A 25,000-nucleotide genomic window follows, 5' to 3' on the forward strand; every position below is an offset into this window, starting at 1 on the left:
GATGATTTCAAGGTATGGTGTGCTGAAGTAATGTTATTTTATACGATGTTATTATTCACTGATAATATGGCATAAAATATGTCATGACATCATATAGTGATATATCACATAACACCGTTGTTTAATGAAAATATGTTATGTTGTCTCGTAATACATACGGTAGGAATTCTCAATAATTACACCATATATAATAAAATATATATATATATATAGGTCACATACTTACGAACTTACCAAGCAAGAGATTTGTTAGAAGGAAATGACCATAATGATTCGTAGCCATGGTCAGTTCATACCCTTGCTTGCTCTGTCTCTTATCGGGGATGCCCACCCCTGCGTTGTTTATCTGGGCCGGAGAGACAGGTCAAAGGTCAGTCAGTAGGTGTTAGAGCCTTGTGCGTCTGTGATAAGGTTGCCATGCTGAATTTGATAGATATTTTGGTGATGATGTTTATGGTGTGGTATGGTGGGATGAAGTGACTTGGGTTCTGATTGGTTAATTGATTGATTTATTATTTATATTGTCGTCGTTACTATTATTTTTTGCTATTATCATTATCATTAATATTATCGTCGTCAACCTCCTCCTCCTCCACATCACCATCATCCTCATCACCATCACCATCACCATCATCATCACCATCACCATCATTATCATTATCACATCACTATAATCATTCTTATTATCACATGTATACCTATAGACGTCTTAACTGCCCCTCTAAACCCCATTCTCACCAAGACATCCAGCCGCTTTTCCTTTTTTTTGAATTCCCGCGCGAAGGCTCTCACGGAGTCAAGGTCAGACAAGTCCAGTGCGGTGACTTGCACATCCTGGTTTCCCGTTTTCTCGCGGATCTCCTCTGTGATGTCGCAAAGAGAGAATGGTTTATAGGGGTAGTATTTATTGATGTGTTTTTCGTATTGTGTGTTTCTTGGTTATGGCTATTGCCACGCATGAAGCTTGTTTTTTGTTTTTAGTTTTTACATCATGTTTATCGTCTTATTTCTTATTTCTTATTATTTTATATGCGAAGCTTGTTGTACGAATGAAAATTGCAGGAAAATGCTTATGTTCTTTTTATATTTCTCTTTTTTTTTTCATTTTGCTTTATACAAAATTGAAAACAGAGGTGATCATGCAGATTCCCACCCCCCTGTACTTACGTGCAACTTTGGCGGATTTGGCGGCGTTTCTGCAACCCATGATGACCCTTGCACCGCGGCGAGCTAGGTCCTCGGCTGTGGCGAGCCCGATTCCTGAGAAAAAAATATATATGTAAACAGATAGTTATGCGATATAATACAGTATTAGTATAATATAAATTATATAAGAAAAACATATTATGATATATAATATATGAAAAAAGTACATGATGAAGTATAACAACACAAACAAATAATATGTAGGAAATATTTGTACCTTACAATTGTCTTTTCTATTGCATTTTGTGGGTATTTTGATGACTATTTCAGCTAAATCGTGATTTTAGTGCTTATTTATTAGTGAATTATGTTGTTTTTCGTACTATGGAACCCAATCATGCAAAAAAATAGCTTTGTTATTGATAGGTTGTTATAACATTGAATGGTTGTCATTACTGACATATAAAGCGTATCATTTCACCGCTGCCGACATCTTGCATTTTCCCAAATCATTGCAATATGATTTTCGAAAATGATTTTCTTTAATGACAGTAAACTAAGCAGTGCTTATGTATAGATTCACAAGGTCGCTAGTGTGAATGTGGGATTTTTGTGGCGTAACGTGTGTAATATAACAAGTGAAGTAATCCCTGAAAGCTGTGTCACACAGATACACACCAGACCCTGACCATGTATGTTTACGTGATTTCGCACCTCATTACCTCTTATCGGACGAGTAACAGCTTCTGACCTGGACCTGGCTCAGGAAAACAAGAACAATACTGTGGATAGTGTAAGCGTGTCTTAACCATAGAAGTATGCTCATTGGGACGAGGAAAAGAACCAATGGAGAGACGTGTAAATGGGAGAATAACCAATGAAGGGAAAAGACGAATATGAGAGCCAAGCTGAGGGACAAACAAGTGATGAAAAAGTTATTCAGTCTCTGAGCAGATCTCGCACGGTGCACATTTGAACCTGTCATTCGGTGAGTTACTAGAACTTTTCATTTGACTTAGCAATTTCTAGAAATCAAGACATGAAATAATGAGTAAGTCTTTTAGCTTTCGTCTTGATAATAATTAATCCATAATATTAGAAACGTGACGCTCTTTAAAAGTCGGCAGTGGCAGCACGTGTGTGTGTGTGTGTGTGTGTGTGTGTGTGTGTGTGTGTGTGTGTGTGTGTGTGTGTGTGTGTGTGTGTGTGTGTGTGTTTTAGGTTGTCCAAAGACTCCTCGGTAATACATTAGCAACAGTCAAGACATTAAGCACTTTAACTCGAAAAACTTGAACTGGCAATTTGACACCCGACACCAGCCTCCTAATTGCCACGTCATCCCTAATTGTCACCCATGCCACTCACTCACTTTATCCCGCTGCCACTTCTACGTCTCACGTGCCACAGGCCTCGTGCATACTAAGCCACAATACACTATGATAAACATTAATTTCCGAAATTCCCTTACCTGCAGAAGCCCCAGTAACAATGACCGTCTTTCCGTCCATCCTTCGCGTGCTTTTACATCGGCCACTTTGTCGGCGATAGATTATTCCCCCAACGAACGTAAGCAGGCCTATAGCCACCAGCACTGTCACCAGGCCAGACATCTCGACGTTCTCTTGTTCCTGACTTCACTCCGGGATGTCCAGCGAATGACTGATAAGCCGAAGACGTCTGACTCCTAGACACTTTTCCGGGATATCAAGGTTAATGGCGTTATCATGTACATTCAGGTTAGATGCCCATAGGGGAGAGAATTCTCTGGGACTGTGTTATCATGGGATGGGCTGTTGTTATGCTTACGATTTTACGTTACCTTCATTTTTATTTGTTAATTGATTTTTTTTTTTAAAGAGGCGATGATGTATTCAAGAGGGTTGATGAGCAGCTGAAGGAAAATGTCTGAAGAGCATCGTTCTATTTCATATAATTACCGTCATCGTTTATTACACTGCACCCACTCAAGTGACGTAAAGTATAAAGTAAAAATGATAATGACAGTACTTTTGTAGCTAGACGGTGGGAATTAACATAAACAGGCACGTGTGTGTGTATATATATATATGTATATATATATGTATGTGTATATATATATACAGATACATACATACACACCCACACACCCACACACCCATATATGTGTTTATATATATATATATATATATATATATATATATATATATATACACACACCCACACACCCATATATGTGTATATATATATATACACCCACACACCCATATATGTGTTTATATATATATGTATATATATATGTATGTATATATACACATACACGTATGTATGTATGTATACATATACACACATAATCGTGATTGACCGCCAAACTTTGCAGACTTTCTTACAATGATGTATGTCAATATCAACTTTCGGTATTCGGTATTACCAACTATGTATGTTTCAGAACATCCTAGGCTATCTGAAACGTTTTAAAGTAGATTGTTATAATTATGTTTTCAGAAACTGGAGCATCCTATATATCTGCCATCGCAAAACATAAAAATAAATATTATATAAAAAGATGCAGACCACCTCTCGCTTGTTCTTGGGAATAAAGATGATGTAATAAATTTATGCAACATTGTGACCGGTTATGCAATTTAATGCAACTTATGCAATATTGTGACCGGTTATGTCACATATAGCTTTATCTTGATAAGGATCTTTTATATTTATCTTTTATCTCTGATAAGGTCGCATATGGCCTACGGCAGATGCCGATAATAGTTGCTTGTTGAACACGTGAAATGTTTAGTGAAATAGTGTTATATTTTAAGGTGACTCATGCTGTTCTCATATAATTTCAAGAGATAAGTGGTGATGGCGAGACACGTAATAATGGTGCATTGCGGATGTCATTTACTAAAAAAAAATGCATATATCTTAATTAGCACACACTCATAAATCTCTCTCCCTGTCCCTCCCAGGCCCTCTCTCTCTCTCTCTCTCTACACACACACACACACACACACACACACACACACACACACACACACACACACACACACACACACACACACACATGTGTATATATATGTGTGTGTGTACGTATATACTGTGTGTATATATATATATATATATATATATATATATATCGTATGCCGTTGTACAAGCAAAGTCTATGTAAAGTTATAAAGACCTTGCCAAGTCGATCCGACACAAAACCCGACCCCTAAAACCGTGATGCGTCACTCCGGAGGCCTATATTCGCTGAATCGGACAATCCCCCCGACACAGAATAGATCTATTGAATGGAAAGAAACAAAAACTAAAAAACTTACCTCATAAACAATGCTAGGACACTCTCCTTTTCAACACTTTAGGCGCAAATCTGTTCTAACAGCAGTCTGATATCATTATAATCACTAGGTTAATTTGACTTACCAAACATTTGTTTAGTAGGAATAATTGTGGTGGGATGTGAAGTTATGTGAAGTGGCGTGCAACGAGTGCTTGGCAAGCAGTTCACTTGTTTGCTTCACTTGAGGTAAACAATTTTATATTCGGCGTACAAGTCGATCCTGCTTCAAGTCGTGTGTGTGTGTGTGTGTGTGTGTGTGTGTGTGTGTGTGTGTGTGTGTGTGTGTGTGTGTGTGTGTGTGTGTGTGTGTCTGTGTGTGTGTGTGTGTGTACATACATACATATATACATATATGTGTGTGTGTGTGAGGGTGTGTATACAGAAACAGACAGAAGCAAATCCAATATATCTCTAAATCTGGCAGTCACAGAGCTCACTATTTATATTTTTCAGTCTGGTGATTCCATTATTGCAAAATCGTATTGCAATGGAAGACAAGGAAGTGTTCTTGAAGATTGATAACCGGGATAGGCTGATGGAACTCTCGCAGACTATCAGGAAGGAGTTACCTTTCTCTGCAAGTGTGAGTATATGTTGTCATTGTCATAGCATAATGATTTAATAGTGTTATTGGTATTGATGATAATAACGATACTAATAATGATAATAAGGGTGGTGATGATGATGGTGGTGGTGGTAGTGGTGGTATTGATGATGATGATAATGATGACGATAATTATGATAACAGTGATAATAACAATGGTAATAATAGTAATGACAATTATATAAATGATGATTATGATGATAATGATAATAATAATGATAATAGTAATAAAGATAATAATAATTATAATAATAATGATAATAATGATAATAACAATAATAATGATACTAATAATGATAATAACAATAATAATGATAATAATGATATTGGTAATGGTTATGATAATAGTAACAATAATAATAATAATAAAACAAATAATAATAATAGTAGTAATAATGATAGTTATAGTAATAATGATAATAATGACAATAATAAAATATGATAATTATAATAATAATGATGAGCATGATAATAATAGTAATGATAATAATAATAATAATAATGATAATAATAGTAATGATAATGATAATAGTAATAATAATAATAGTAATAATAATACCGATAATGAAATTGGAAGCAGTGATGTTGTTTATGGTAATTATGACAATTTTAGTATAAAATATTAAGACGATGATAGCGAAAACAATAAATTACAATGGTATGACAGACATTGCTGTTTCAATATATTTATATATATATGTGTGTGTGTATATGTGAGTGTGTAAATCAATAATGAATTATCATTAATACTACCAACGTTGTATTTTCATATTGTCTACCATATTGAATTGTTCATTAATTTACAGTTTCCCCGCCAGAGTGAGACAGTGTAGTTTCTTCCTCCCACAGATGCACAACTGCCTCGTTCTCCACGCCCGCGGTTACGCCTCCAGCCAGGATTTCTACGAGCTGAAGGCACCCTCTAACAACCCTGTCATTTTATCAAGGAGTAAGGTAGATCTGGGAGGATTTTTACGTTTTATCTCGTCTTCAACACGTGTGGTGGAAAGAAACTGATGATATGATAATTCGGTGCGTTTATTTTAGCATAAAAGGTACAAGCCGGCCTCTTATTACTCGTCGCCGGTATGCGCCTGGAAAGTTGGACTAGTTATGGGTGTCGCGTGAGTAGGCCAAAATTTTCGGTGGTCGGGTAGAGAGGCCATTGACGGCGACACATGATAAATGGTATGATGAATGAAGGCAAAAGTCGGGATAAAGTCTGCTATAATTTGTCGTCAGCTTTTGTTGACCAAAACGTAGGCCGGAGTCAGCACCTGTTGGCAACGGTTATCGACCTCATTGCTGCACCGCCGCGACAGTGTAGTACTTTGCCAGTGACTTTAATATGATTATTAAAAATGTATTATTATTTGTATTATCATTATCATAGCGTTATTATCATGTGGTTATTTCCATTGTTGTCATTATCATACGTAGCAGTAACAATATGCGAAGACATTGCAGGCACGCGACTCACCGTGGCCTTTTATGTGCCTCAAGATGCCCCTCAGCATCAGCCAGGCATCGTCCAGGCTGGACGGCGTCCTTCACAGGTGGACTGGCCATGGTCGCCAGTCGGTTGTCTAAGGTCACGGACTGCCTTTTTTATTTTGGGGACTGGGACGACTCGATCGATTATTGACCGATGAAATCTGAAACTTCGACACTAGTCGCCGACGTTTCCTGACAGGTAGCCGTTCGTGTCTATACACACGCACGCACGCACGCACACACACACGCGTGCGGATATATATATAAATGTAATATATATATGTAACGTGTGTGTGTATGTGTGTGTGTGTGTGTGTGTGTGTGTGTGTGTGTGTGTGTGTGTGTGTGTGTGTGTGTGTGTGTGTGTGTATACAATCTCAATCTTTATATCAACTAACATGACCACATAATTATTGCAACTTCCACTACCCTGACTCATTAGTCCTAGTCCATTCTATGATTCACAGTGAGCGTTAGCAGTTATGCTTATAATAACCAAACCTTAAAAATAATCCCTAAGTATGACTTGCATAAAGAACATGAATAGTAGTGTAACTGATATCATGACAAATTATTTTATTATTTTTCATGGGGATAGGGCCGCTTCCGTCGTTTCGCAATTTCCAATAAGCACTGGTAAAAACTAGCAGAACTATTTTCCATTCTCAGTAAAGGACAAACTGACTTCCGACCCTGGACTCGAGCGACGTCCGTATCACTGGGGGCCCTAGCAAAGTCCAGTACTAAAGGTGATAGCATATCTATATTTTTTATCCGACACTTCAAATACACCCATTTCGTATTTTCCTTTAAGGGGGAACAAGACGCTGTGACGCTGTTTTGCTGTGAGGCCGCCGTTGGCCTGTTGATGGAAGGCCTGGAGAAGACGAGTCTCATTGACTGGACGAAGCCGTTCTTCTTCCTCCACCTCCCCGTCTACATGGCCGAGGGGATCAGGGCCTTGGTGGATCGCCGGGCAGGAGGTCAAGGAGACTTCCAGTTCGTCGATACGTTCCTCTACTCGAAGGAGGACGATGAGGAGGACGTTGTGTGAGGATTGTTGTGATGTTTTTGTAGATGAGGATAATCGTGTTGTGCGCTTCTGAAGAATGTTATTTTTTGGTGATTTTTTCTGATGACTGAGTAACATCGATTTCTACCCCTGAAACGACTGCTTTTATTTTTCATTTTGATTGTGTCCAGATGTCCCGCGGGGATGCGAGTCTGCCACCTGGGCGAAAGAGGTGTGCGTCAGTTGCATGCGGCATGGCAATACAACAAGTACGTTGACGTGAGCAAACTCCTCTCCTTCGCCCGTCATCCCACTAACGTCGGCGTGTACGAGGCGGGCGTCGGGGAGGTCCACAGGGTGGAGCTGACGTCCCTGCAACGGGCTGAGGACGAAGAGAGTGCCGTGGCATGGGTGGCACTCACCTTCTACGGCACCACTGGGATGCTTTACACCGTGGAGAGCCACCGTCGGCGAGGATTAGCCCGACTGGCTCTACGGGTTTTCTCTTGCCTCCAGGACAAGCAAGGACTGGTCCCCCACGCGTTTGTTGAGGAATATAACGATAGTTCCAGGAGACTCTTCTCCCAGCTGCCCGGATGGAGAAGTATTACACAGACCCTGATAGTTGGTGTGAAGATTTCCCTGCATTAGTTACATTAACAATAAAAGAATAAAACTATAAATAAAGATAAAGTTAGTTTACCGTTATATAATATTTTCCCAAAGTAAACAATATAAATTAGAAAACAAACATGGAAGGCACAACCACATTACAGCATATCACCAAGATTCTAGTCATGTAGTTGGTTAAGACAGCGCCCAACCACTGACCCAAGCTGCATTGTCACGTGATTGATGCTACAACTAACATTGTGCATAACGACCGATGTCACGCTTCTAAAGTGGCTGATTAAGGGATGTCAAGTGAGACCAAGAGAGATAAAGAAAGATGAAAAGGGATCATGGGAGGTCAACAGAGATCAGAAGTCACGTGACCCTCGTTCTTCCATTAGACTGACGTTATGTTATATGCTTACGTCGACAGCCATATTCCCTGGGTCTAATAGTAAAAGCGTGTATGTTTGTATACTTATTATATACGCGCGTGTGTGTATGCATTATGTACGTGTCTATGTGCATACATATATATACATATTTAATATTAAGGGAACCATATCCACAAAATCGGGAAATACGGGAAAGCCGGTGGTCAAGGTGTGTGCAAAACTTTTTTTTTTCTATATGTGAATGTGTGTGTGTGTGTATGTGTACATACATATGTGTATATGTATGTATGTATGTATAGGTATCTCGATAATACCTATACACATATAAACACACACGTACACACATGCTATATATATACACGTGTGTGTGTCCTCACTTATCGTAGCCAAAAGAGAAAAATAAATAAAATGGAAACATGAAAATGAGTCATGTGTCATGTGACAGCCAGGACGTAAGTTATATAGAAATTTAAAGGAAATGTGAAAAGACTTCTGGCAGGATCTGCCTGATATAGCGTGGAACTTCATTTATCTTACATCAGTCATGGTTAAGAATGATGCAATGGAAGGATGACTAACTGCTTTACCCGTGTATACACACACATATATGTGTGTAAATGTATACACACATACACATATATACATACATATATATATATATATATATATATATAAATGGTTATATTTATTTCTGTTTATTTGTAACCATTGTGTGTAGAAAGGGGAGAACAATACTATTCCTAGCCTTATATACATATCTTGCGCTTTTGGCCGACCTAATATTTCGAGATGAAACAGCACGTAATGACCCCACATTTAAATTCATGAAGCAAATTGAACGACCCTGAGGCAAGCAATAAATTTACATTCACAGAATCACGTAAGAAAACGGGACGCACAGTACGAGTTTTGAACGTGAATTAGTGTCTTATCAGGATTATTTTCACTTGTGCTGTTATTTGTGTTGTGATGATTAAAGGAAAACAAGAACAGAAGCAATTTCCCTTTTTTTCATATAAATATTTTTCCTGACATGAAAATTAACAGAGAAGTAAGCTAAACCTTTTCTGACGAAACATTTGAACGTTTACCGTAATATCAAATTGTCTTTACCTTTACCGGTCGTTCAATCGCATCACTAGCATCATTATCACCGCGTTTACTTGCTCACAAATACCCTAGCATCTTCATGTTCAGTAGACATTCACAAATAGGAAAAATATAAATAAAAACAGCAAGAATGACAGTATCTGGCATCCTTCGCTGTCAGAGCACCAGAGCCGAGGAGAAAGACATCGCCAGACCAAGGAAAAGGTTTGTCTTCGTTCAGTAACTTTCCTGAATTTGGCCTTTTTCCCGCCACCTGATGTTGTGACGGTTAAAAAGTGTAACGGTTTTCAGTGAATTTGAATAAGAGAAAAAGTATTTGGGCTGTGAAACTATTTCGAGCTTGGTATTTTGTAGTGGTGCGTTTACAAATTCGAATCTTGTTTTTTTTTACATTATTTGCCAAGTTGTAACTTGCAGAAGCCATCTTAATTCAATTACCATCTAAGTTCATAATTATGTGGTCATGTTAGTTGATATTAAAAAAAAAAAAAAAATGCTATTGTGAGAATAATTAATTAAAATAGAAGAAAATAAACTGAAAATCTTACAGAAATATAAATTTCTACTGATTTTGGTAACGTCGATAAACACGCAACTCGATGCATATCGAGGATGTATTGTAATTTGAAGCCTTTGGTTTATATTTAACATTATGTTTTTATTGCTAGCTGTATCGCAGAAATCATGGAATCTATTCTCGTATGATATTACAAATGTTAATAGTGAAGTACATACCTATACTCTTGATGATAAATGTAATTATGGTTTTAATAACGAGCATAGTAACATTAGTGAAAACATTGATGTTGATAATGATGATGGTTATACGAATGCTGATGAAAACGATACTAATGATGATAGTGATAATACTACTAGTTTTGATAGTACTAATAACACGGCTAATATATATATATATATATATATATATATATATATATATATTTTGCTTAACATTAATACTGCTGTTCATCACATTCTCCCTCTTCTGCTCGTTATCATTAAGCAGACAACTGGAATAATCACTCCAATCATATGGTAGTCAGTATGATCTGGCAGTATAAATACGAGCATTTTTTTTTCTTTTTAATCTAATTCGGGATAAGGACATGCAATTAAGTTTTCAGTTCTCAAATACTGATTGAAATAGCGAGGTTGAGGATGATAATACAGATTGCAATAACAATAGTAATAATACACTCACAGACAATAATACAAATAACTTCAACAGTACTTTAGCAGAATCCGAGTTCCTGCAATTCACGAGCACACCCGAAAAGAAAAGAAAAAAAAAAAATATATATATATAATAATGAAATCACGAGAGATTAGACGGCTATTAAACACAGTTGTAACGGGAGCGTATGTGACTGTAAGCCCGAAAGAGCTTTGAAATAATACTGAACTACTTGCTAGCTCTATCTTTTCCTTTCATTGTCCAGCCTTGATTTCTCCATCGTCAGCTCGAATTATTTATATTTTCTGTTATTTTCCTTACAAGATCGCTTTATCGTTACCATTTTGATTTGCATTTCTATTATTACAATTATTTTAAAAATAATAATAATGAGTTACTCTTCTTATTATTATATGCATTGTAGTATTGTATAAAACCCCAAAAAACAATAACAATAATATTCAAAAACAATATTGAAACTACTTACTAACGGTAACCTCTGCACAGATAACAATAGTGATTTTATAAAATGATTCAATGAATCATCACAAAGGTACTCCAGAGTATATGCAGTCAAAAAAAAAAAAAAAAAAAAAAAAAAACTTTACTCGACGTTGTGAAATGTGGAAACTAATAACATGTGTAGCCTGATTTTATCCTACTTCCCCATAATGCAATAAAAAAAAAAAAAAAAAAAAACTGATGCATTACACTAAATTGCAGCCATAATGTTTACAGCTCCCAAGGGTAAGCGTGCATTTCTAGAAGCAAAAAATATGCTAATATTATTATCATGTACCTCTGGCGGTTTTAACTTGTATCGGTTTTGTCAGTAACAGGTGTGTGTGTGTGTGTGTGTGTGTGTGTGTGTGTGTGTGTGTGTGTGTGTGTGTGTGTGTGTGTGTGTGTGTGTGTGTGTGTGTGTGTGTGTGTGTGTGTGAAAGAGTGAGTGTGTGTGTGAGAGAGAGGGGGGGAGGGAGAAAGAGAAAGAGAGTGAGTGAATGTGTGTGTGTGTGTGTGTGTGTGTGTGTGTGTGTGTGTGTGTGTGTGTGTGTGTGTGTGTGTGTGTGTGTGACAGACAGACAGACAGACAGACAGACAGACAGAAAGACAGACAGACAGACAGACAGACAGACAGACAGACAGACAGACAAACAGACAGATCCGTATGGGGAGGTGGACCGAAATTATAATAGAAAAAGAAAGCAGAACGCATTTTTTTTCAATCGTAATAACATTTGCAAAATTAATTAAACAATTATTTTAATAATATTAATGCATGTGAAGTTATGAAATTTAAAATGAAGCGATACGAAAATCAACCACGGAATGTAATATGCTTTAGACAAAATGCCATGCACAGAATATACAGAGTATATCAGTATACCCACACAACATTGATATATTACAATGCAAATTAGAGTTATTACAAATTAATACAAATTGACTAATCCTTAATTAAAGATCGCAATACGTGATATTGTAATTCGTCGTCACCCTGTGTCTGAAACTCATTCGTTGAAGAAGAAGAAGAAGAAAAAAAAGGAATATGAATCCGTAGCTTTCACCATCATTTCAATACGACATTAATTAATCAATTGCACCTGACTCCAGAACAGCCGACATCCCCGTCCAAAACCTGCCGCTTCCGCCAACAGATGGCAGCACCGCCTCCGTAAACAAATACGTCCTCCTGGAAATTTCCGAATACACGGACGAAATACTAAAACCCCACTAACGAACAACAAAAGTACAGACTGCGATAGTCCCCCAAACCAACACAGATAAACTTGCAGTGCAATAGAAGCCGCCCGGAAAACGTAAATGGCGAGCGGGGAAACCGGAAGTAATTAATCCGAGTGTCTGCGAGAGAGTCCCCATTCGGGCCAGTCAGCAGCAGGGCCTTAAGGTGCAAAGGTGTGGAGTTGAGAAGCGGCAGTGTTGCAATACTGCATGTGGTTGTTTGGGTAAGTCTTTCGTGAAGGAGTTCTCGCCCGAGGGATTGGCATGGAGGAAATGTCACTCTTTTTCTAAGTATAGATTTTTTGTTGTTGTTGTGGTTCTTTTTCCTTACCAGTCTGTAATGATTGTTATTTTGAGAAAACCCTTTTTTTTTTTTTTAACTAAGTGATGCAGTCATCACTTTCACTCTTTATAAAAACGTTATATTTACCTAAACAACGTTTTCACAGTAGAATTCTCTTCTGTTAAAGTAATGCTTATTAAGAGTATGTAAATCTTACCTAACCACCTGTGTACCAACTCATTACTTTTATTTAAGGTGTTTTAAAACCTTTATTCCAATCAAACGGTCGTAAATTTCTCTCTTTTCTGTGTTAGATAACCTACAACTTTAAGCCAACTGTAAAAGGGTGTGACAAGGGAAATTCATGGGAATTGCAATTTGAGTCAAAATTATGCATTATAATTTTTTTTCATATTTTGACAAATGCAAGCCACCTAATGCAATAACTGTTTAGATGTCTAAACAGATTTTCTAAGCTTTTCATTAGTAAATAAGTTAGTTGCTCAGTAAAGAGGGCGGAAGTGATATTATATTGTGAGTCTTCATAGATTTTTTTATTCTGCTTTCTTTGAAATCTTTTAGTGATACATATTGGTGTAAGAAATCAAAGTAACAATAGTCTTTAACAGAAAACCATAGTTGAACCCCATATATAGACAGACACATAGACAGACACACACATATAGACAGACAGACACACACACATAGACAGACAGACACACACACATAGACAGACAGACACACACATATAGACAGACAGACACACACACATAGACAGACAGACACACACACATAGACAGACAGACACACACACATAGACAGACAGACACACACATAGACAGACAGACACACACACATAGACAGACAGACACACACATAGACAGACAGACACACACACATAGACAGACAGACACACACATAGACAAACAGACACACACACATAGACAGACAGACACACACATAGACAGACAGACACACATAGACAGACAGACACACACACATAGACACACACACAGACAGACAGACACACACAGACAGACAGACAGACACACAGACAGACACACACAGACAGACAGACACACACTTATAGACAGACAGACACACACACACTTATAGACAGACAGACACACACACATAGACAGACAGACACACACTTATAGATAGACAGACACACACATAGACAGACACACACATAGACAGACACACACACACACACACACACACACACACACACACACACACACACACACACACACACACACACACACACACACACACACACACACATACATAGACACACACACATAGACAGACAGACAGACACACACACACATACATAGACAGACAGACACACACACACACATACATAGACAGACAGACAGACAGACACACACACATACATAGACAGACAGACACACACATAGACAGACAGACACACACATAGACAGACACACACACACACATAGACAGACACACACACACACATAGACAGACAGACACACACACATAGACAGACAGACACACACACATAGACAGACACACACATAGACAGACAGACACACACATAGACAGACAGACACACACATAGACAGACAGACACACACACATAGACAGACAGACACACACACATAGACAGACAGACACACACACATAGACAGACAGACACACACATAGACAGACAGACACACACATAGACACATAGACAGACAGACAGACAGACAGACAGACAGACAGACAGACAGACAGACAGACAGACAGACAGACAGACAGATGGTTGCTTAAAGCAGTGAAAGCCAGACAGACAGACAGACAGACAGACAGACAGACAGACAGATAGACAGACAGAGACAGACAGATGGTTGCTTAAAGTAATGAAAGCCAGACAGACAGACAGATAGATGGTTGCTTAAAGCAGTGAAAGCCAGACAGACAGACAGACAGACAGATAGACAGACAGAGACAGACAGATGGTTGCTTAAAGTAATGAAAGCCAGACAGACAGACAGATAGATGGTTGCTTAAAGGAGTGAAAGCCAGACAGACAGACAGATGGTTGCTTAAAGGAGTGAAAGCCAGACAGACAGACAGATGGCTGCTTAAAGGAGTGAAAGGCAAAGTGTGGCTTGCATTTCTGGGAAAGAGTATTACATAAGAATGTAAAAATGTTTTCCTGTTGATTTATTATCATTATATTTTTAATCGTCTTCAGATCACTGCCCTTTTCATAGCTTTGCTTAAGATTGTAGGATAGATAGAGAGTACATGGAGTTATGGTTAAAAAGTAAACTCTAATTATTTGTATCATACGGTTATAGTCTCCTGGGGTAAGATTTACTATTATTTTGTATTTTGGTTGCATTTTCTGTTGCATTTTTCCATAGTGTGCAGTGCTTTTTATTTTTTTCCTGTAGTTTCATTTTTCAGTATATAGATTTTTTTCCTTTTTGAATGATTTAGATAAACACATTATGTAATCTGTATAATATATCAGCCATGAATATTTACCATCTTAGTTGTTGTTTGATAATAGTCTTGTATTGACTGTTAATCTGTAGAGTTACAACTATAATTTTATTTTTCATATATGAATTATGAATATATGAATGAAACACCACATATATTGGTGATATGTTTGAAGGGAATGTGCTTGTCCCATTAACCATTTTTTTTTTTTTTATTCATGTCTTGGCTGATATATTGTGATCATAATTGATTAGTTTTTCTTAAAAGAACTTGTTTTGTGTTTTACAATTAAAATGAAAAGCTTAATGCCTAAATAGTTGGACGGGTTTACTTGGCTGGCACTGTTTAGAGGTCTGGCTCCAAATACCAAATTGCTGTGATTTTATTTCTAATATTGGTATAGTATGTACACAGATCTTTAGAATTGGAGCGAAATGACCTAGGTGTCTTCTGCGACTACACAATATCCAGATTTAGCCTTCCATACACTGCGTTTGGGTCTTCAGTTTTGAAAAGTACCACGTGTGTGTGCGTGGTGTTCTAGCATAGTGGTATACATTTGTGTAAGGTGAGGCTTTTTTTTCTTTCTTTTCTTTTCCATTTATTGCACTGTTTTGCCCTGTGATCACCCATGATGTAGAACATCAGTTCATGCCTCCTTCAAATCAGGACTATGGCTCTCTGGTGTTAGGCCTTTCATTTTCTTATTTAGGGATTAATTGGCATGAAACTAATCACATGTTTTCCTTAGAGGAATAGTTCCTGACCTGACCTTTGGCCCCTGACCAGTATATAGGTCTAATAATCTCCATGTCTGGTTCAGTGACTTGTCATCTTTTCAGATTCAGTTATTTCTAGTAATGAATAGTTACCAGTAGCTATAGAACAAATACACATCATGGAAAGATTCCAATTTATTGATAATATGATCTCAACATTTTCGTATTGCTCCTTGGCCCCTAGGTTGGGAACCCCTGCTTAAAACTATACCCAAGACCATCCTCTTGTATAGAATAGTTTAAATCCCTGGCTTAGGAAGCAAGGTTTGTGAACCCTCTTGGTGGTTTCCCAGACGCCACCTGATATCTCTTTCATTTTATTTTTACCCCCCTCTCAGAAGCCATACAAGAATCTGTAACTAGTAACTTGACCTGTTATGTGTATATACATATACATATACATATACATATACATATACATATACATATACATATACATATATACATATACACTATGTGTATATATGTATATGTATGTATATATGTAGGTTTATATATGTATTTATATCTATATATATGTATATTTAAGTATCTATATTATATATATGTAGGTATATTATATATACATATATATATTATATATTGTGTGTGTACACATATATGTATATGTATGTATATTATATATATATTATATATATATGTATATATATGAATATATGTATATATACATATACACATATATACATATATACATATATAAACATATATACACATACATATACATATATATATGTATACATATACGTATACATATATGTATACATATATACACATACATATATATGTATACATATATACATATACATATATATATATGTGTATATATATACATATACATATTTATATATACATATATACATATACATATTTATATATACATATGCATATGCATAATATGCATATATATCCATATATATACATATGTGTATATATATGTATATATATGCACATATAAATATAAATAAGTATACATGTATGCATATATGTATAAATATAAATATATACACATACATATATGCTACATATATATTTCCATATTTCTATATGTTTATGTGTATTGTATATTGATATATGTATATGTGTATTTGTAAGTATATGTATTTGTATATAGTATACATGTATATATGTATATATACATACATAGATATATATTCATATATACATATATGTATATATATGTATATATGCATACATACATAGATATATATGTATATATGCATACATACATAGATATATATGTATATATACATACATATGTAGATATATATGTATATATCTATATATGTATGTGTATATATGTATATATACATATACATGTGTATATATGTATGTATATACATATGTGTATGTTTGTATATATATATGTATATATATACATATAAACATACATATATGTATATTCATTATACATATATGTATACATATGTATACATTTATATACATATTAATACATAAATATACATACAACATATATACATACATATACACATATGTACATATATATACATATATACATATATATACATATATATACATATATACATATACATATACATATATATATATGTAAATACATATACATATATATACACATATATATACATTTACATACATATATGTAAATATATACATATATACATATATGTATACATATATGTATACATATATAAACATGTATACACATGTATATACACATATATATATGCACATATATATATGCACATATATATATGCACATATATATATGCACACATATATATACACACACACACACACACACACACACACACACACACACACACACACACACACACACACACACACACACACACACACACACACAAAAGTTATACAGTATGTACATATACATATATATATATATATATATATATATATATATATGTATGTACATATACCTATATACATATACTTATATGCATATGTATATATATGTGTATATATATATGTGTGTATATATATATATATGTCTTTACATATACAAGCTGTATTATTTTGATACCATATTGATATAACCTTTTTTCTTTTAGAATTGAAAAAGGTAATAGGTAATATATTTCAGGAAAACAAGCTTATTTATGTCCATTTATAATATATGATTATCTAAGACATATCACATTTTCCTGATTATTTAGCAAAAGCACTGAGATATAATGCTGGATTACTTCACCATGAGTTTATATTTTCAGGCGGTTCCTAAAGTCGAACCCTGCTAAAATGGGTGATGCAGAGTACAACATTTTACTATGTCATGGGTCCAGTAAATACGAGGTTGTGGTTTGGGGCGCCATGACCTTGGCTGACTTGGCCAGTAAGGTTAGTTTGCGAGATGCGTGTTTTATTCTCCTTTATTTTCTTTGATGCTGGGATAGTGGCCCATATCTTGTTTTATCGATTGTTCCTGATGTTCAGAGGATAGTCAAGATATATGTGGATTCAGTAGCTCTCCAGTGAAAGAAGATTAGTACTCTTAATTCATTAGTGAGATATTGAATTGATATTTCATATGTACTTCTTGAGAAAATAATGTTTTTCCTTATTATCTGATTGACATCTCTGTAAGGCCAAAAAGGAAATGATTTAGGAAGGCATGCCATATTGAATTACGTTTTAGTTTTTTTCTGGTATTAATTGGACGCAAGTGATACAATTTCAAATGATATGCTAACCAAGATTTATCATTATCGAGTATGTAGGGAATAAGCTAGAATTTAGTGGACAAGTGCATCCCAATCAGAGTGCTCTTTTCTCTAATCTCTTCCCCTTGCAGATTGAGACAGTGACTCATGTCTCTCAAGCCAGTCAGAAGATCATATTCAAAGGGAAAAACCTGGCTGACCCAGGTGTGACCCTTGCCAGCTATGGCATTGGGCCCGGGGCAAAAGTCATGGTGTTGGGGAAGAAATTTGATCCTGAGGATGATGCTAGTTATCAAGCTGTGGCCCAGGTAGGGAAGTGGCTCATTGTCGTTTCAGTTATATAGTTATATATTTTTTTTTGTGATATATAGTTAATATGTATTATATACATGTATGCATATATGCAAATCTTTATCTGTATTTATATTTGTATCTCTATCTATCTATCTATATATGTCTCTTTCTCTATATCTCTTTCTCTCTCTCTCTCTCTCTCTCTCTCTCTCTCTCTCTCTCTCTCTCTCTCTCTCTCTCTCTCTCTCTCTCTCTCTCTCTCTCTCTCTCTCTCTCTCTCTCTCTCTCTCTCTCTCTCTCTCTCTCTCTCTCTCTCTCTCTCTCTCTCTCTCTCTCTCTCTCTCTCTCTCTCTCTCTCTCTCTCTCTCTCTCTCTCTCTCTCTCTCTCTGTATATATCTACATTTGTGTGTGTATACATATATATATATATATATATATATATATATGTAATGTATATGTATATGTATATGTATATTATATATGTATGTCTGTGTCTATGTATATTTATGTATTTATGTATGACATATATGTATGTTTGTATGTATCTAGTTTTGTATATATGTAAATATGTACAGGTTGACAATCCCATGTCTGAGCATCTAAAATCCATGTATTTTTAGTATGGAGTTTGGTGCTCAAAAAGGCTACCAGCTTTGACCTACTTGTGGTCTTAATTAACCCAACTGCTCCAGACTTATGCTCTGTCCCCTGCATTTTTTTGTGAATGTTGTTACATACAGATGGTTCCACATGTGCTCAGCTGGCAAGGAATCGGTCAGTAGCCCTAGTGACTGATCCAAATTTCCACATTCCTTGAATTGGTAGTAAAATGTGTTTTTCTTTTTAATGCAGTTGTGATCGATACTGTTGTTATTGTTATTGATTTTATGATTATTAAATTTTTATTAAAATCTCGATAACATTTAAGACAGTGAAATAATCCAAGAGTCTAGGAAGAGGGTAAACAGGTGAGATAGGTAGGACTTATAACTGACTCCTTGGTGACTAAGCACTTGTAGAGCCATCTATGTGTAAATATAATAAATAAGCTTATATTACAGTGGGCATGCCATGTATTCTTGCCATATGGAATAATTGGGTTAACCCTCTATTTCATTTATATTATTTATTATAATTAGTATACTATTCTACTGATAAACTGTAATAATATGTGCAGACTTTTTTTTATCCCTCGTAATATAAGTATTTATACAATATGCAATATTGTTTGTATACAATATTGCACCAAAAGGGTAGTTTTGAAAACCCAGAAAACAAAAAAACTGAAACGTAGCTGGCCCCAAGGGTTTTAGATGCAGAATTGTGTACCTGTATATGTATGTATGTATGTATGTATGTATGTATGTATGTATGTATGTATGTATGTATGTATGTATGTATGTATGTATGTATGTATGCATATGTGTGTGTGTGTGTGTGTGTGTGTGTGTGTGTGTGTGTGTGTGTGTGTGTGTGTGTGTGTGTGTGTGTGTGTGTGTGTGTGTGTCTATATATATATATATATGTATATGTATATGTATATATAATATAATATAATAATTTATGTATGTATATGTTTATATGTATATGTATGTGTGTATGTATGTTCATATATGTTTGCATGTATATTTATATGTAATTGAATATGTATATGTAAATATATATTTGTATGTATATATGTATATCCTATCCATCTTTTGATCAAGTTATTGCTAACATTTCATTATTAAATATTTATAATATGTTCTTCAAATTAAAGAAAAAAATGAGTTGATATGAAAAAATCAAGCTGATGTAAATCACTCATTTCAGATTGATAATTCATGCTCGGCTGTGGAAAAAAAGCTGAACGACTTATTGCCTGAAGTCGACAGTATTGCTAATGGCTACATGGAACCTCATTTGTGTGGAGAAGCACTTGTGAAGCTGAAGAAACAACTACTTGGAGTGAATGAGGAGTTCATGAGGTTACTGGAACGGCTTGATGGAATATCCTTCGAGGTAAGACTTACTCATAAAGTGCTGGGTATTATGGACTAAAGATTATTACTTTCTTGGTTGTCTTGGTCAGGGGCATCATGTCTTTTTTTTTGGGGGGGGGTGGGGGGGGGAGGGGGGCAGATTTGATCAGTGAAGTAAGCAATTCAACCCCCCCCCCCCCCCCCCATGATGTCCTGGGTCTAGGCTGATTCTGACTACAGGGAGGTGAATGTTTAGTAATATATATAAAACCAAGAGATTCAAGGTTAACAGTAAATGAGAACCATTATGCATTATTTGGAGTAAGCTGTATCAGAAATGAAGAAAAGTATTAGATGAATATTAGAATTATTAAATAAATATTTTTCTGTTTTTCCATTTGCTCCTTTTTTTTAATTTTTTTTTTTAGGTATATGATTTTATGATTTTTGTCTACAGTATTTTCAAGGAATAAAACTTAGCCAATTCAGAAAAGATGATAAAATATATTAATTTTACTCTTGTTATTTATGTTCATCCCTTGTATCATCTTGGATCATAACAGTGGGTAATTGACTCTCCAGCTTATTCAACCGAGACTAACTTGACCGAAATCTCTTGGTGCATAAAATAATAGTGGAATTTAATGTAAAGTTTTAAAAGAAAAAGAAGAGAAAATGACAGATGTTTTTTGTACATATGCACTCCAAAAAATTATATAGAAAAAAAAGTTCATTATTAAATATATTCCTCTCTTGTTAGCATAAAAAAAAGATTATCTCTCCTTGTTACAGGAGAATCAAGCACCAGCAAGACAGAAGAGGAAGTCGGTAGTGCAGAAAATCCAGTATTTAATGGAAAGGACTGACCAAGTACAAGAAAATATTAATCACCTAATTAAGAGCTATTCCTAGTAACAGCTAGAACTTAGCTTTGTGATGATATGCTCCAAGAACAAGTAGGCAACGGTGGTTCATTTTTTTTGCCGAGTTTGATGCTGTATTCTAGTGTGTGGCAGAGTTGAGATGGCTATGGCATTTACAAATGTCATGCAATTTGTTTTTTTCTTTTTTTATATATATATATATAATGAAAGTGATAATAGCAGGATTATTAGGATAATATTGTTAATTATTCCAGATACCCAACTCATTTCACATGTACCTTAATGGAATTGATGTGTTTTGCTTTGGTGTGCATGATATTCATGTACTAATTTTTATTTTATTTTATTTTGATTTTTAATTTTTTTGATATTTCCATTAAGATGTTCAGTTCTGGGACCAGTCATGGGCTTCTGCTTTCAAGCAACAATTTTGAGAATGCTGTAGTCCTTTTGAATTTTGTGGAAGGTAAACATTTTACCCATTCTTTTTTTTTGGATAGCCTTTTTTCTGTTATTTTTGCATTATGTTTACTAGACCTACTTTTATGGAATGATTGTTTTGTTTAAGTATTTATTTGTTTTTGGAAATTGATTGTATTTTGTATTTTAAAGGCATAATCAAGTCCTGTTATAAGAATTTATATTTTTGTTATATTTTCTTTGTTTTCTTTTTTATTATTGAACTTTTCAATTTGATTTATTCTTTTTTGGAGGATTGAGGAGAACACTGTATTTTATAGTTAGATAAAGTTTACACACATGCATATTTCCATAAACAAGAACAAAATTGTACATTAACCATTAGAAGAAATAGGTTGAATATTTAGTTTTTAGTAGTAAATATTACTCTATCTAATAGTGAATATTTATAATACAAGAAATATGAATTTCTATATAATGTAATGCTATGGCTAGTTAAACATATTTGGTGGATTAATGACATATAGGTTGTAGTCATATTAAGGTGCGGCTAAGAAAGAGAGAAACAGAAAGTCGATTGCTTAAGAAATATTCTCTTCAGACTTTTAAGTCAATGATTTGCAGCTTTCCTAGAACATTGTCGGAGAGAGAAAATTGGTCTGCTTTGGTATCTACGAAAAAAAAAAGATAAAGGAAAATCATCGACCGTCATCTCTGTGATTTTTGTCAAGTTTTCTGGAACGTTAAACTTGCCATGCGGCCTCTTGAGTTACTGATTGGCCAAGCTGCTCCAGTCAGTCAGGTGTTCCAGTTAGCCAGTCTGTAAGTTAGTCTGTCAGCAACTTCAAAGTCAGAGTGGGAGTCTAACGTTCAGAAAAGCAGAGAAACACACTACAAGCGTTGTCTCAGTACTAACCCCTTTCTATGATTCTCAACGAAGGGCAGTCTTTGTGATGCAGCTTCAGGAGTGCTTTGTGTCGAAAGCACTTGCTAAAAATCCTGCCATCAGTTTTTATGTTGGGGAATATAAACAAAACAAAACAAACAAAAAAAATGTCCAGTACAATTCCCTGAAAGTTTTACAAGTTGAATTTTAAAATATATACACCATATTGCCATGTACCTGAAAGTGATTAGAACAGGTAGACATTAATTCAGGTATCAATTAAATGAATAGTGTATTTTTTAAATGTTGCACATTCTCGTATCTTGCCTTACGATGGCTATTGAGTGTTGAACTGGTTATAGATTTTTTCTTTGTAGATAATGAGTATAGTTTTGTAATTTGTTATAGATATATTTATTGATTATTATTATTTTTGTATTGTTTCTTTCCTTTTTGTAGGTAGAGTTAAGCCATTGGTTCATAATATTATTTTATCCTCATTTTACCCCAAAAAATTTATTATTGAATTACTTGTAGATAATTTGAAGCCCTCCTGCTTGAAACAAACATTTAATTTCCCTTGCCATGTAAATGGTCCTGAACTCAGTATCTGGAATTGCAGTGCAAATATTGAATGAAAAACAATGCTGTATAAATACAACTTTATTAGTGAAATTTGAATAATAGTTGGAAGTGCATTAGAATCTAAAAATCCTGAATAAATAAAAATGTATCTAGCTTTTTTTAAAGAAAAAAGCAAAGACCAAAAACTGCTATATCATTATTAGAATTATATGAATATAAATCATCCAGAGTCCTTGCTGTAAAGAATTATCTAGTTGCAAATGGGAATCATGAATGCGTCCGTCTACCATGTATATAACTTCTGGGTATGATGTATGTGCTTAATGGAGCTTAATAACTTACTAATTTATTAAACTACTCATAAATACTTACGTGATGTGGAGGTAAAAGTTTCAGTATGGCTGTTGGTAGCACTAAGAAAAATCCACTATCACTATGCCTATATCTTGGTTCAACACACTCAGCATTAGACTAGTCAAAGCCCAAGTATTGGTTTCTTAATTGTAATATGTATAAGGAAGATAAAGAAGTATTTCCTGACAATCCTTTTCTTTTGAGGTAGTATCTGTACCGTTAAAAGTTCATAAAATATGTTGAGTTTTATCATAAAATGTAATGATTTTCTTATAGCTCTCAGGAATAGTATTAACATTTGTGTTGCTATATTTACTTGTCAAACATATTTTAGTTATTAAAGCCTTCATGGTTATTCATATATGTATTTGTGAATACTGCTCTCTAACAGATAGTTCCTTTTGTAAGAGAATAGTAAAGGATATTTGAAAGCCAGTTAGGCTTACTATTATTTGCTTATGTTTATAGTGCTTTTGATAAAAAGGATGAAGACATGGATATGAGGATAAGAGATAATGTGAAATGATGACTTGGTTGTTTTGGAATACACTGAGTGATGATGTAGGTGATCCCCTTCTTTAATGTGTCATTTGCTTTTGTTTAAAAGAAAATCAGTTGATTACATGATTCTCAAGAATTATGCATTTTTGCGAGTGTATAAAACCCTTGCACTGAATATTTTCTACTGCACACCGATTATAAAAAAAAAAAATAGTTTCAATCTGTATGTAAAGACCTATGCATCATTTTTATATACTTTAGATGTGTATATTATTCGGTACTTTTTAAAAAATTGTTGACAATAACACTAACATCCCTAA

General features: G+C 34.9%; 3 protein-coding genes across 12 annotated transcripts in view; 2 read left to right on the top strand and 1 right to left on the bottom strand.

Moving 5' to 3' along the window:
- The window catches only part of LOC125046062 (retinol dehydrogenase 13-like), a 6,965-nt gene extending 4,112 nt beyond the window's left edge, over positions 1-2,853 (bottom strand). Inside the window, exons 1-4 of the mRNA XM_047643678.1 lie at positions 2,615-2,853; positions 1,168-1,260; positions 739-863; positions 235-346 (exon numbers count right to left, since the gene is read on the bottom strand). Coding sequence (XP_047499634.1) covers positions 235-346; positions 739-863; positions 1,168-1,260; positions 2,615-2,756 — 472 coding nt within the window. The 5' untranslated portion in view covers positions 2,757-2,853. The remainder of the gene's footprint in view (positions 1-234; positions 347-738; positions 864-1,167; positions 1,261-2,614) is intronic.
- The window catches only part of LOC125046063, an 8,852-nt gene extending 574 nt beyond the window's left edge, over positions 1-8,278 (top strand). The window contains exons 1-5 of one of the 4 annotated variants that reach the window (XM_047643679.1): positions 1,697-2,134; positions 4,922-5,051; positions 5,922-6,026; positions 7,381-7,616; positions 7,770-8,278. In XM_047643679.1, coding sequence (XP_047499635.1) covers positions 4,956-5,051; positions 5,922-6,026; positions 7,381-7,616; positions 7,770-8,229 — 897 coding nt within the window. In that variant the 5' untranslated portion in view covers positions 1,697-2,134; positions 4,922-4,955 and the 3' untranslated portion in view covers positions 8,230-8,278. Of the gene's footprint in view, positions 1-1,696; positions 2,135-2,732; positions 2,856-4,921; positions 5,052-5,878; positions 6,027-7,380; positions 7,617-7,769 lie in introns of those variants that run through there. The other 3 variants (XM_047643680.1, XM_047643681.1, XM_047643682.1) reach the window with 3 other exon arrangements.
- Positions 8,279-9,810: 1,532 nt separating this feature from the next.
- LOC125045830 (BAG family molecular chaperone regulator 1-like) overlaps positions 9,811-25,000 on the top strand; it is a 19,833-nt gene continuing 4,643 nt past the window's right edge. The window contains exons 1-6 of one of the 7 annotated variants that reach the window (XM_047643340.1): positions 9,843-9,899; positions 15,773-15,926; positions 18,345-18,471; positions 18,926-19,102; positions 20,902-21,090; positions 21,843-25,000. The exon at positions 21,843-25,000 is cut by the window's right edge and continues 233 nt beyond it. In XM_047643340.1, the coding sequence (XP_047499296.1) occupies positions 18,373-18,471; positions 18,926-19,102; positions 20,902-21,090; positions 21,843-21,962 (585 nt within the window). In that variant the 5' untranslated portion in view covers positions 9,843-9,899; positions 15,773-15,926; positions 18,345-18,372 and the 3' untranslated portion in view covers positions 21,963-25,000. Of the gene's footprint in view, positions 9,900-12,483; positions 12,837-15,761; positions 15,927-18,344; positions 18,472-18,925; positions 19,103-20,901; positions 21,091-21,842 lie in introns of those variants that run through there. The other 6 variants (XM_047643337.1, XM_047643341.1, XM_047643339.1 and 3 more) reach the window with 6 other exon arrangements.

This window comes from Penaeus chinensis, chromosome 38 (genome assembly GCF_019202785.1).
Source record: "Penaeus chinensis breed Huanghai No. 1 chromosome 38, ASM1920278v2, whole genome shotgun sequence".
Classification (NCBI taxonomy): Eukaryota; Metazoa; Arthropoda; class Malacostraca; order Decapoda; family Penaeidae; genus Penaeus; species Penaeus chinensis.